The sequence below is a fragment of the Erythranthe guttata genome, chromosome 12 (assembly GCF_056151865.1).
Source record: "Erythranthe guttata isolate IM_541 chromosome 12, IM_541, whole genome shotgun sequence".
Lineage (NCBI taxonomy): Eukaryota > Viridiplantae > Streptophyta > Magnoliopsida > Lamiales > Phrymaceae > Erythranthe > Erythranthe guttata.
The window spans coordinates 805,129-819,375 of NC_142544.1; the positions used below are offsets into that span (position 1 = coordinate 805,129).

The 14,247-nt window shown below is 32.9% G+C and overlaps 2 protein-coding genes across 3 annotated transcripts; one reads left to right on the forward strand and one right to left on the reverse strand.

Annotated features, from left to right (window-relative positions):
• The first annotated feature begins 553 nt into the window (after positions 1–553).
• Positions 554–3,535, forward strand: LOC105973067 (ras-related protein RABH1e). Of its 2 annotated transcripts, none has more exons than XM_012998071.2 (6): positions 554–890; positions 1,539–1,609; positions 1,862–1,950; positions 2,094–2,205; positions 2,315–2,405; positions 3,074–3,535. In XM_012998071.2, exons 1-6 carry the CDS (start codon positions 777–779, stop codon positions 3,215–3,217), a joined length of 621 nt encoding a protein of 206 aa, XP_012853525.1. In that variant the 5' UTR covers positions 554–776; the 3' UTR covers positions 3,218–3,535. The 2 variants fall into 2 exon arrangements, with proteins under 2 accessions (XP_012853525.1, XP_012853526.1); XM_012998072.2 differs by having other exon boundaries at positions 564–890; positions 3,085–3,535.
• Positions 3,536–4,009: 474 nt separating this feature from the next.
• Positions 4,010–7,358, reverse strand: LOC105973069 (adenine deaminase). The gene is made up of 5 exons (XM_012998073.2): positions 6,953–7,358; positions 5,701–5,985; positions 5,494–5,590; positions 5,054–5,159; positions 4,010–4,348 (listed from the first exon to the last, which is right to left on the reverse strand). Exons 1-5 carry the CDS (start codon positions 6,974–6,976, stop codon positions 4,267–4,269), a joined length of 594 nt encoding a protein of 197 aa, XP_012853527.2. The 5' UTR covers positions 6,977–7,358; the 3' UTR covers positions 4,010–4,266.
• Between the last annotated feature and the right edge of the window lie 6,889 nt (positions 7,359–14,247).

Genomic DNA, 14,247 nt, shown 5'->3' on the forward strand with positions numbered 1-14,247 from the left:
TTAGTACTAATAGAAAATTGATAGAAATGATTAAAAGTGTTGATTGTTAAAACATGAGGTACCAAATGTGGTTTTTGTGAAAATGGGGGACTAAATGTGAAATAAGTGCAAATTTGTGAAAATATGTAAACATGTGAAAAAATATGGGATTAATTTGAAAAAGAATGAAAAACTTCATATTTTAAAACAATTGTGTTCCATAACTAACATTCTACATTTACATTGTCCTCTGTTTGATTTTTAAAAATTCATTAACCGTGTGAGAAGTACGAATTCCTCTTCCAACTCGTCCGAGAACGGGTGTTGTGGCAAAATAAAATAAAATTAATTAAGCGAAACATTAAATCATCGAACTAAAAAATAAATACGTTTTATGGAGTTGGGACCAGAATAAATTATTATTTAACGAAGTTATTAATTTATCGATGTTTTAGTGAAATATGTATACAATAAAAAATAAATATAATCATAGAAAATGTATAGTGGGCTTATGGCTAAGAGGGCAACAATGGTTGGCGTTTTCATTTATAATAAGAATTGAGGGAGTCCATGTGTGAGAGTGCATTGCATGATCACTGAAACGCTTTCATTTCTCACATTTCCTATAAATACTCAATCAGTTATTTCGCGATCAAATCCCCTCTCACCCCACCCCCAATTTCTCTCTCTCCTTAATTTTCTCTGACTTCTCTCTCCAAACAACAGATTCAGATCTGATCATTATCGTCATCGTCGATCAATCGTCTCCTGCAAATAAGAACTCTTCTCCAATTTTAATGGCGGTGTCACCATTAGCGAAGTACAAACTGGTTTTTCTCGGTGATCAGTCCGTCGGTAAAACCAGCATCATCACCCGTTTCATGTACGATAAATTCGACACCACCTATCAGGTTCTCTCTCTCTCTCTCTCTCTCTCTCTCTCTCTCTCTCTCTCTCTCTCTCTCTCTCTCTCTCTCTCTCTCTCTCTCTCTCTATATATATATATATATATATATATGTATATACATATATATCACCGTCATTTCTTCTTTTACAAATTAATTTTGCTGAATTTTGTTACCAATTTCTGTATCTGAATAACATTTGTAGTCTCCGTGCAATTTTCCGGCATTTTTTTTGGTCAGTCTAATGATCACGGCCGACGATGGAGCCTAATAATTAAGTTTGTAGTGACGATCAAAATTGATATTTTTTTTCAATAAAAGTTCGGAATTAGATGACATTTGAATATAATTTCGTCGTCTTCTCAAAACGTGCACATTCAGAATTCTCGAACGCTTGATTTCTTCTGGACATGTTTTTTTGACTTGTAGATTATGACGTGAATGAGAAGATCTTTTCGACTGATTTTTTCGGTGATTTCATTTCATTTTCGCCTTTTCATTTTTGGTTGAGAAACCAAATTGTACTTATCTGATGCAATGAAGGATCCACATTTGAAGTATTTGATATATTTTGCAATACAAACAATAAATAAAATAATTTATAAATTGTTTATTATTTAAGATTTTTTTTTTTAATTGTACTTTGGTATGCAGGCGACCATAGGTATCGATTTCTTGTCAAAGACTATGTACCTTGAAGATCGAACAGTTCGCTTGCAACTCTGGTAACATATAATTACTCACCGAAACTTTTTTTTCTGGTGTTTCATTTCTTTAGTGAGGATATATTGTTGGTTTTGGTTTTGAGTTCCGATTATAATACGCCTTCGGAAATATTATTACAAATTTATTTATTCAAAAAAAAAAAAGGAAGTTGTAATGTGATTACATTACTAGAATTATCGGAAAATGGATCCTAAATTTATAAATGATTTCTTGACCAAAAAATACTCCTAATTAATGATCACAATTCATAGGGATACTGCTGGTCAAGAGAGGTTCAGAAGTCTTATACCAAGCTACATTAGAGACTCTTCAGTAGCAGTCATTGTTTACGATGTTGCCAGTAAGTAAACTAGCATATCGAAAATGGTCGTTAAAAGAGTTTCCTATTGCATTATGAAGCCTTAAATCTCTGTCTGATTAATTTAGTGATTTTTTTTCCTTGGTAAAAATACGCACGATTTAGTGATATTTCCATATTTTCAGACCGGCAGTCGTTCTTGAACACTTCAAAGTGGATCGAGGAAGTCAGAACCGAACGAGGCAGTGATGTTATTATCGTTCTTGTAGGGAACAAAACTGATCTTGTTGATAAAAGGTGAGGGAGGAATAAATTAAGGTGGATGGATTGTACGATTGTTCTTTTTCTCTCGTAAAAATGATTGTTTTACCGATGATATATATATATTCCGTGCTTGTGACTGCAGGCAAGTTTCAATCGAAGAAGGAGATGGTAAGGCTCGTGAATTCGGTGTAATGTTCATAGAAACTAGTGCAAAAGCAGGTTTCAATATCAAGGTAAGATAATATTACCTCCATCTAATTGCTACACATCTAATTTTGAGTTACGAGTGCATCATATATATATAAGGGTAAATTACAACCAAACCCCTGAGGTATGGTCAATTTACGAAAAAACCCCTTTTGTTTGGATAATTACATTTACCCCTCAACTATGATTTTTTCCTTACACCTTCACCCTTATGGTGTCAAATTCAACATAATCATCTAGATTTTGTGGAATGTGCTTTAGTTTGTACTCGATTTGTGTAAAAATACAGTTTCTGATACACCACAATGTGATATATACAAGTCAAAAAACACATATTATGATCATCTTGCTTCAAAATGTGGAATTCGAATAGGATAAAACGGGTACAAAAGTGATAATATTCCATATAATCTCGAAGATTCCACTAAATCTGAAACTGCAAGGGTGGACGTGTAAGAAGATTTATAGTTGATGGGTGGTTGTAATTACCCAAACAGGAGGGGGGTTTTCGTAATTTGACCATACCTCGGGGATGGTTGTAATTTACCCTATATATAAGCTTCTTTACAGTTTCCTACGTACCGATAAATTTCAGATTTATTACAACCACACACGTAGTAATACATAAACTAACACGTGTTTGCGAGTTTACTCTCGAATTTTAGTATCTTAAACGTAAAGTTTACTTTTGTAGCCCCTATTTAGGAAAATTGCAGCAGCGTTACCGGGAATGGAAACACTGTCGTCGACTAATAAAGAGGATATGGTTGATGTGAATTTGAAACCGACTTCGAATTCGTCTCAAATGGAACAGCAAGGAGGAGGTTGTGCATGCTAATAAGACACTCTACCAAAAGAGGGAGAAACAAAATGTAGTGGCTAAGGGAGGGGGAAAAAAACAATGAACTCTTTCCATGTTGAAAGGAGTTTCTGAAGTTTTAGGCATCAGATTATTATTATTATTATTATTGAATTCAGGAGTTTGGTAATTTTTGTTTGTTTGGAAATTGTATTTTTCCACTAGTTGTACTTGTGACATTGTTTTTTTTTGGGGTTGAATTTAGGATTGGAAGTTCAAACTTATGTTTGAACCTTGATTCAACTTAACAAGTGTGTTTCTATTTAATAATTGTTACTAGGATGTCTTTTTCTTTCATTTTTTTTTTAATTTTAAAATACCAACCCCAAGTCTTGTTCGATTATTTGGGGAAAACGAACAAAATGAATTCTCCATATTGGAGATATTAATATTAAACGATATATTTCACTCACACCTTAATTTGGTTAAGGTTGTTATTCAATATTGTATCAGAACCAGACCAAATGAAATGACGATGACAAATATTTTTCCCATTGCAGTGCATGATGCGTTAGGGCGAATATTGAAACCTAACAAACGCATCGGGTTCACCAAAAAATACATAGCGATACTCGTATTTTTTGGACCGAAATCGTTCTCTTTGCATTTTCGTTTCTACTCATATCGTCTTATCGTACAAGCAACAACAAAATCCCAATTTCTTCTCTCTTGCTGGCTATCAATCTTTTCATTCATCTTGATTGCTTGAGTTTTTCAGTTTCCAGAATTTTCAGCCTTACCATGTAACAAATTAAAATGCAGTCGATAATCTTGGCCAAGAAAAAACTAAATTAATACCAAAGATGTAAACCAAAAATTTTTATACAGGGAAAGTATCGAATGGAACGTCTAAAAGTGCAGTTCCAGGTCTTCAAATATGTACACTGATGAAAAAATATGCAACTCAAACAAAAGAAAAGGACAAAAAAGGAAATCATAGTAAGCGCAAAACCGAGAAGCAAAAGCTAATGGTCCTAAGGAGATTCTCCGTTGAAAATTTGCAATAAGATCGCAGAAATAACTTTTTTTCAAACATTACCAGACGACCCATCGCCGATTTGCCTCACTCTCAATGTCAGATAAATTAGAATAATCGTTCCCATGCTAGACCTGAGGAGAATGAAAATATAGTTCGATGTTCAGTTCCATCCAACCAAAGTCTCGAGCCAAAGAAACAAAACGAAAGAGCAATAATATACTATGGTTGAACTGCAAGTTTGAAGAAACTTTCCAACTGGTGAAATTAGCTCCGACTGTTCCTCTCTGGGGAACACATTTCAATGGCCTAATTTCTTGTACTCCTAGAGTTAATTGGTTGCATGTACAAGAAAATAAATAGTGCGCTACAGAACGTATCCATAAAGTTTTTGATCTAATTACACGAAGAACGTCTAATTTTTTTTAAAATACAGATACCCCTTGAAAGGTGCCATTTGCAAAACAGAAACAAACTTCAAGAGGGCATTTGTAGTTAGTTACAAACTTAGCTAGATTTTCTGGTAAATAGGTTAACCCTCAAGAATGGTTTTCGACTTTTCGTAACTAACCCAAATAAATAACAAGTGAAGAAACAGCCTGGGTTTTTTGTGAAGGTTATCGTTATCTAAAGTCTGCACGAGCAACGTATTTTCGTGATTGATTCCCACCAAAGGGTTATTACTGGCCAATAGATAATTTCACTCCATGACCTCTACGAAAAAGCACCATAAGATTGTCGAGGTATTATTAAATACATTTGATAGACAGATTGTTTAGAACTCATACTTGATCTTGAGATGTAAAGTATAACATATGCAAGATATGATTTGAGCTTACAAGACTGAGAAGAGGAGAACTACTCTTCTTGAATTGAACGAGGAATTGAAGGAGGCAGATCGCTTGTATTTCCTGGATCGGTTAGTAGGCGTATCATGGAGTCTCTCTGCCACAAAAAAAGTGTCAGTAAAAAAACGCGAATCTCACAGATCAACATATGTCACGGCACAATATCATATGAAGAAAGAAGAATGAATTATTTTCGATGACATCAAATGGTGATGGTTAAGGCTCGCCTCAAAAGTTGATCCTTAAAATACGAAAACAAGGTAAATCTAGGGGAATATAACAAAGATATTTAACCACTTGTCTCCAATTTGCATTGTATAAATTGGTCTCGTTCGGTTGAATTTGCATGAGCAAAACTTATTATAAAGGAAAAGCACAGAATAGATCAACGGATGAAACAAAAACCGAGAAGGTTGTGGCTGCTCAACTACCTCGTGAAGCGAACTTGGGTAATTCAGTCCCATGGTTCATCAAGAGCTGCATAAATTTTCCTCCTATTTGTAAGCAAATCTCTCTCTGCAATACCCTCTGTAAAAAAAACAACCCATCGTTGGAGGACTTAGCCTCATATTAAGAAAACTTTTATCCACTAAGGAATGAAAGTACAACGTAGAGACTTTGAATGAAAAGAAACATACTGCTAAGGAATCGTCAGACTTCGAATTGGCCGTAGATTCTTCGTTAGGCATAGCAATTTCTGCCTTTCCTTTCTCAATATCAACATCCAAGAAGCACGGTACACAATTACTCACTTTATCCACTTCAAGAGTGGTATGGTTTTGCAAATTAGGTTCCGCATTTAAGCACATCTCGGTCTTCACCAAATTAGGAACCGCCAAGTAGGTGATATTTGAGGGGGACTCGTACTGCAGGTTAGTGGATCCTCCATCGTGCAAAACCACGTTGCTGTGGATATTCTCGCACTGAGAAAATAAAGTAAGGATATCACATAATTTAGAAAATAGAAGGCTGCAAAAAGTCAAGAGCTACAGAATCTTTTGACGATCACATCACAAATGTAAGGTACCATAAATCAAAAAACAAGTAAAAGAACCCGTCAAACTAAAAATACAATAAAATGAAAATGATATCAAATTAGCAATTTATGCTAATGTGCAACACAAAAGCGATAAAAGGTCGTCTCTGTAGCAAGGCGTGCACGAAACCACTTACATAATTTCAGCAAGTACGAGAGAAGGTAATTAATCAACTATCACTTCTATGCCAAATCATAAATTTTCAAAACAAATATACGCTAAGTTCCAGAAATGCCGATTCACCTTCATAATATTCCAGCGAAAAATAGCTCAAATCTACGCGTCAAGTTATAGAGTAGCAACTAGATTTCAGCTCAATTCCTAATATCCAAACAACTATAAATCAAGACGAATATAATCACACAAAACCACGGATTCAGAACTCTTGCATTCACAGATCGGTCGATTGTAGTTTATCAACCCCCTCAAACCAGAAACAAAAGATAAGCAGCAATAGTTCATACCCCATACCCCAATTGGCATAACTACAGATTTTACAGTATCTCATATTTTACCTCCAATTTTTCAACTTGTGATAAATTCAAAAACAATAACTCTTTACAAAAATTGTTCCTCTAAAATAAAACTATATTCGATTAAGGTCAACGGTTAATCATCAATAAATCGAAAAAAAAAAATAATAAAAAAAAAATCATCCAAATCTTCAACGAAAACAGCAACATTGAGGGGGAAAAAAACTTAGGTTTAATTACCCTAAAACAAATCAGAATAATTGAATCACGGAATCTGCTACTAAAAAATGCCAATAATAAATAAAATAAAACAAAAAAAAAAGCTCAAATTGGAGAAGGAAAACGCAAATGCCGATGCGGAAAAAACCAGGAAACCTCACCTCTTCGCCGGAATTGACCGCCATTGTAGAAAACAAGAGAGATTTCCGAAGTAAGCAACTCCGTTTCGAATATTCGCTGCCGCCGGTCGATTTTTATCACGAAATTACATTAATGCCATGTATTAGCATTTGCATGTATGTATCTATGCGTGCTTGTGTATATATATCTCATATATCTGTGTGTGTGTGTGTGTGTAAATGTGTGTGTTGGGAAATAGGCTAATAGAGGATGGTATCATAGGGGTGGAGATGGCTCTGTTAAACGGTCGCCAACTGCCAGGTCAGCTTCTGATCACAACAAATATTTTCTGCTTTTTTTATTTATTTTTTGTTTTGGACGCATATGCCCTTCACAATGCTGTCTAATGACCGTTGCCTGTCCTTTTTTTGTTTCTCCCCATTTTCCATTCTTATTTTCTATTTTTATCATTTAATGCTTAAATTATTCTTTTTAGCCTTTTTTTTTAATTTTTTTTATTTGTATGAAACTCAGCTCGAGCTTGACTCGATTTGGAAAAACAAAAGATAAAATATTTTTAAAATTTTTAATATGCTCAAAATTGCATTAATGTCCAATTTGACAAGAAGTTCGTTGAGCTCGATTAATAATCCAATCAAACTCGAATATAATATTAAGCTCAGTAAAAAAGATTTTGCCCGACTTTACTTATTTGCACCAGTATACAAAGTGAAATATTGAATCCATTTTACAATGAACTCGATTGTATATAGCAATTTGAGTCTTTTTTTTTTCTTTTTTCAAAGTAATAATCTATTTTATGTTTTATTTTATCAACGCACTCGATATTTAGTTACGATGTCAATAAAATACAAGTGAACTCAATTAGTTAATAATTTTAGATCAGTTGAGACGAAACATACGCGCATATCAAAAGTTGAATAACAACATTTGAGAATACAAAGTCTTTCAACTAATGAAATTGTGAGGATATTTTTGTAAAAGTACTTATAATTAACTTTGATTGTAAAATACTATTGTATCCGTCTTATTTTCAATAAAAAAATAAATTCCATTTTACCCCCTCGTACTCTGCTTGAGAGTCATTTTACCCTCTCGTACTTTCAATTTTATCGATTTACCCCTTGTACTTGTACAATTTCCCAATACAACAATTTCTTTCATTTTTTGTCAATTTTGACTCTAACGCTATTTGGTCAACTCTGTAAATTACAAAATTGCCACTGCCTATAACGCGTCGTTTCTCCTCCGCCAATATTGTCATTTCTTCTTCTCCCACCACTTCCCCTTCCAAGATATCCCCAAATTGAACCCCTAACTTAGTAAAAATCAAGACCAAAAAATTGATCGATTCCACCCAGTGCAAAGAAAAAAAATGTATGAATGTGTGAAACTTTCTATTTTCTAATCTCCAGAGTCAAAATCGAAAAAATTCAATATTTACGTCAATATTTTGACTCTTGACCAAATGGCGCGTCGGAGTCAAAATCGAAAAAAAGGTAATGAAGAGGGTTGTATTGGGAAATTGTACAAGTACAAAGGGGTAAATCGACGAAATTAAGAGTACGAGGAGGGTAAAGTGGTTCTTGGGCAGAGTACAAGGGGGTAAAGTGGAATTTGCCCAAAATAAATTTAATGGATTGTGATGTGTCTAATCATACACAAACCTAATTAAAGAATAGGCCCAAATTGCCCTAATTAATCTAGTTGCGTGTGAAAACTCAATTAGATTACTTTTTACCTTTAAATGACAACACATTGTCCCACATCGGATTTCTACGAAAGTCCTACCTATTCAATTATTATTATTTGCTTATATTATTACATCTTCTGACTTGAGCGTCGGAGGATAATCGTTGTCATTTAGTGTTTCAATTGTTTTGTGGGTTGACGAGCGGAGTAGTCCCTTCAACTACCTCAGACACGTGGCAGTGACTCTCGACATTCTCTACCTTAGTAGGCTCAAGGACTCTTGGGTTGTCCAATCCTCGTTTGAGCAGCATCATATTGAAATATTGGAAAAAAAAACTCTTACATACAAACACTACCTAATAAAGTAGCAACAACAACTCCAATTGAAATTGTTTTCTTATACCAATTAAAGAGATTAATGAAGGTTCAAATTGGATGATAATCTTTGTCTTATTGTCACATAAAATTAAAGCAACCTGTGAAACGAAAGGACTTTTGCAGTAGAGTAGAGGAGTGGTCAAATCAAATCAATGTAACATGAAATAAATAATATAGAAATAATGTATTAATGAGTCACGGGTCTACTATAAATAAACAATGCCCACATTTTTTTGCCAGGATTCTACTCATTATTATTTTCATATCAAGAATCTTGAAAATTACATGCTGACGTAATTAATCATTAGTTTTTTTGGTCAACAACACAAAATATAGGCTTGCTAACTAATTAGATTTTAGTGTAATATATTTTATATTCTTTAATTTGGGCTAATCGATAACAATTTAACATTAGTGTATCAAGAAGATCATGAAAAATGTTACAATCATCAAACGATTAGATAACAATTCATGCATAATTATCCATTTCATATAGAAGTATTAGATAGTGTCGGCTTCGCGTTTCAAAATAAAATTAGTCAAGAAAAATTAATAATAACTTTGTTCTAGTCCGTCACATTAGATTAATTATGTATAGTTTACACCTGACTCTTTTACTCCATTAATTATGTCAACCTTTGCGGGGTACAAAATATTATTCTTCTATTGCAATATCTTGGTAGAATTGATTTTGATTTTTATTGTCTTTTTTAAAGGACAAATGATTTATATATATTTGGTCGATTTGGTTTGAGTAGGTGCAAAAAGATAAAATTCGATTAATCGGTCTGAACGAGTCGAATCGGGTCGGCCAATAAATTGGTCATGTGAATTAATACATGTTTTTTATATTTAATTATTAACTTTGTTTTTTTTTTAATTAATTTATTGTACAATTTATTTGAGTGTTGAGCTTTCCTAAATGTATTTTCTAATTGGTTATTCATTATATTTACCTTGTTCCAAATAATAATAATAATAATAATAATAATAAATTTAATATGATGGTAGGTGCATTATTGTTGTGCATCAAGTGGGCTGGCCTTGTCATTTCCGGGGCCTGGGCCTGTCCAATGTCCTACATACTATCTACAAGATTGAGTTATACTATTACAATTTAATAAACACCTTTTTAGATATCAATAATATGAAATTATAGATGTTACGCTTGATAAAATATACTAAATTAAATTTTCATCTTTAATTTACAAACAATTAGACACATATACTGATATTTTTATGAATATATATAAAATATGTATGAGGATACACACGTATAATATAATACAATATAATTCGATAAAATTCATTGAATGTAGCATAAAACAAATCGTATAAAAGCAACAATGCTCGCTCGCCTAGAGTTCATTTCAATATATAATGACATTTATTCAATCATGTACCCAACAGCCGTACATCGATACCACGGACAATCAAACTAGATTTCCACATACCATTCTTCTCAAATATCCGGCATCTCCTGCACGTCACCATCAAGTACAGTAATCGGTGAAAAATTCTTCGAGCTTCATCTCCAACCATCCATCACTCCTTAGATAGATGATGAAAACGACTGTTTCTTCGATTACCGGCGTTCGCTTTCGTACCAGTGAAAACCGTGGAGCCCTCGTCACGAGTTTCTGTCGGTTAGCCTTTTCCAGACGTGTGGAATTATTTTGGAGTTTGAAAACCAAAAATGCAGAATAACTTGACTTCTCATGTAAACTTCTTACATCAGCCCTTGCCGTGATTTCTAACGTAACTAGCACACGTTTAATAGCTCAGCCGGCCACCTCGGATCTGCTGTAGGACAATGTATGTACACACGTGTAAGAATATAGTACTGAAAAGTACGTAATTTAATTTGAGGAATGCATTTTTGTGTTATGGACCTTTCTGTATCAATTACGCGTTTACTCCGCTGGCTCTTTTAAATCATTTCGGCGTTTACATGAAAACTTAGGAAAAATGAGTTTTTTAATCCTGTAAGCTTGCTAGTTGAGAGTTTTAGTCCACCATGTTTCAAAATCAGAATTTTAGTCCTGTAAGTTACAAAAGTTGAGAATTTTGGTCCTATGACCTGCTATAACAGGTAATGTGATGGTTGGTTGAATGAGTTGGCATTTAAAATATAAAAATAAATTAGGTGATGTTGCTAATGAGTTGGAAAATTTTGGAGGGAAATAAAATATACCATCAAATTATTTTTTTGATGAATGAAATAAGCATTTTTGTAGTAACTAGTTTTTAATTAATATTTCATAGTTTTCAATTGATAAAAATAGTAATTAACTATATTTTATTACTCGTTAAGGATATTTGTTACTCTTGGTTTGATAATGTATTTTATGTTTTGATAATGTATTTTATGTTTGAAGGCTCTAGAATACTTTTTTGGTACATTTAATTTAATAGAGTTTTGAATATACTTTATTATTTTTTTGGTTAATACGTAACTGTGTATTCGATTTCTTATACTAATTATGATTGTGCATGTCATTTAACTTTACAACGAGGTTTAATAAAATGTTCTTTTTTTTTTCAGTTTTATGTTGAATTTGATTGTTGGTTCAATTTCATTGTAATCACTAAGTATAGATTTGTAAAAAAATGAAATATTTAGATAAATATTAATTTAATTATTATTTTTATCAAATAAAAACTAAGAAATATTAATTAATCATTAGTTAGACTTATTTCCTTCATAAAAATATAGTTGTAGATTTTATTCAATGAGTTTATTGTGGTTCTTTATTGCAAATATAACAAAAAAAAAAAAAATTAAATATATAAATTTAATATGTTAAAATTTCCTCATTATTTTGGTGAATTTGACATTGAGAATTATTTTTTTCCCCAAAACCATCCAACTCATTAGCCACATCACCTAATTTATTTCAATCTATTTATTTTTATATTTTAAATGCCAACTCATTCAACCAACCATCACATTACCTGCTATAGCAGGTCATAGGACCAAAATTCTTAACTTTTGTAACTTACAGGACTAAAATTCTGATTTTGAAACATGGTGGATTAAAACTCTCAACTAGCAAACTTACAGGACTAAATGACTCATTTTGCCTGATAACTTAATACTGCCAGCCAATGTTTGTTTCTGTTTTGGTATCTTTCGAGTACTCCCTCCCGTGCGCATGTTGTGGTTAAAAGATATAGTAGAATTTAATTTATGTTTGATGAGGTTTCAGCATCCGTCACCCGTGTGTAATCAATAATAGGCCTCTACGAGCTGGTCGTGTGATACACTCGCCAAATATGTGAATGCGGTTCAATTTTTTGATTGTAAATGACCCAAATACCCTTTAAATTATAAATTTTAAAAATAAGCCCCAAATAAAGTTTTCAATTTTTTCAATTCTGTCTCTTGAAGTTTCTGAAAGGCCCTCTTCTTCCTTAAGTCAGGGAATGATTTGCAATTTTCCAAAAATAAAGTGAACATAGCTGACCGCCGCTCTCCTTCCATCGAATACTCTCTCCGGCCAGTGGCGGTACTTGCAAGGGGCATGGGGGGGCTGTTGACCCCCCAAGAAAAAAAAAAGAATTTTTTTTAGGTATTTGGTATTATATTTTTTGAATATTACTTTTGGCTCCCCTAAATTTTTTGTAAATATGTGTTTTACCCCATTATTTTTTTGTTTGTTCTCCATAATCTTATATAAATTATAGAAAAATATATCATATTTAATATAAAATATAAAATAAGATGGTTAAAACTTGTATTATTTTAAATAAAATTTATGAATATTACTTATTTTTGAATTTTTTTATCGATGCCTTTAAAAAAATAAGATGAAATCGTGCCATGAATCCCCAAAATATAAGGTGCAATACATTATTACAATAATTTGAATTAATTTAGAATTTTTTGTGATGATTAAAATATGATATAATTATAATATATATGATATTTAAAAAAAAAATAGTAATATAAACTTATTTTTTGCAATGTTTAGTGAACCTAGAATTTTATTCGGGACGCTGCCTTGAACCCTAAAATTTTAGTTGACCCCATCTATATTTTGATCCTGGTTCCGCCCCTGGCTCGAGTAATAATGATTCCTTACAACAGCCCCTTTTGATGTTGAAATTGAATTCGGACGAATGTTCATTGTGGTCGAAAAGAGCAATAGCTAATTGTGGGATGTAAGGCCCTATTCATAAAAAAAGAAAATATTTTTATTTCATTGATCTGAAATATCTTTGGTGCACCGTGCTTATTGTTCTTCTTATTGCTTGGTACCGGCACCTTAGCTGGCGGCTCTTACGCCTGCGCCGGAGGGGAAGATTAGGGTTGGTGAATTTTGGAGAGGAAGGAGTAGAAAGGCATTTTAAAGAAATTTCTGAAATTTCCAATTGGGTCCAAAAGTTTTGATTATTTATGTTTAAGGACAATTCAGTTTATGTTTATTTTAAAAAAGAATTTCAGAGAATATTTGAGACTTTTCACATCAAAGAAACAACAACAAGTCACACCAACAGAATTTGGTAATTTGGGCACCAGGTCCGGATCCGCTACCTTAACGGGCCGTTGAGTTACCATGATTTACATCCTCCATCAATCCTTGTCGGGCCAAGGGATGGGGGCCCTGGGGGCGAGGGATTTCGCCTTTTGGTGCAAGAATTTGGTAATTTGGTGATAAGGAGGTCGGTGACTTTGACTTGTTAAAACATGGGGTAAACACTAATCATTTTTACATGGAGACTTTTCCGAAAATTAGAGTTATCACAGGAGTAGCGCTTGCTAAAAGATCCCTGAAAGACTAATACAAACATTGTCCCAAGTCTTTCTTTTTCAATTTGAGATAAAGTCAACTGAATATTTTTTTCAAAAAAAAAAAAAAAAAAAAAACCACAAGTGTTATTAATTAGTTAGGACGATGTTTCAAGCTGATGGAATAATTACTAAGGGATGACAATATATTCTTAATAGCTACTATATATTACAGCTGTATGTATATAATATACACTTGCAATAATACAAACACCTCTTCTTTTCTCATCTGAGTTTGGCTTCACCTTGTTTTCCAGGTAAGAATTTCCCAGGTTAATTTCTTTCATTTATTTGATAATTAATCCAGTTATGTTTAGCAGCTCTTTGATTCTTTTACACACGCAGATGCTTCATTTCATGTGCAAACTCTGAAAATTTATTCAATTTATGTGCTATCTGATAATAACTTTTTCCAATTCAAATATTGTTGGATCGAGTGGTGAAAATAGGAAT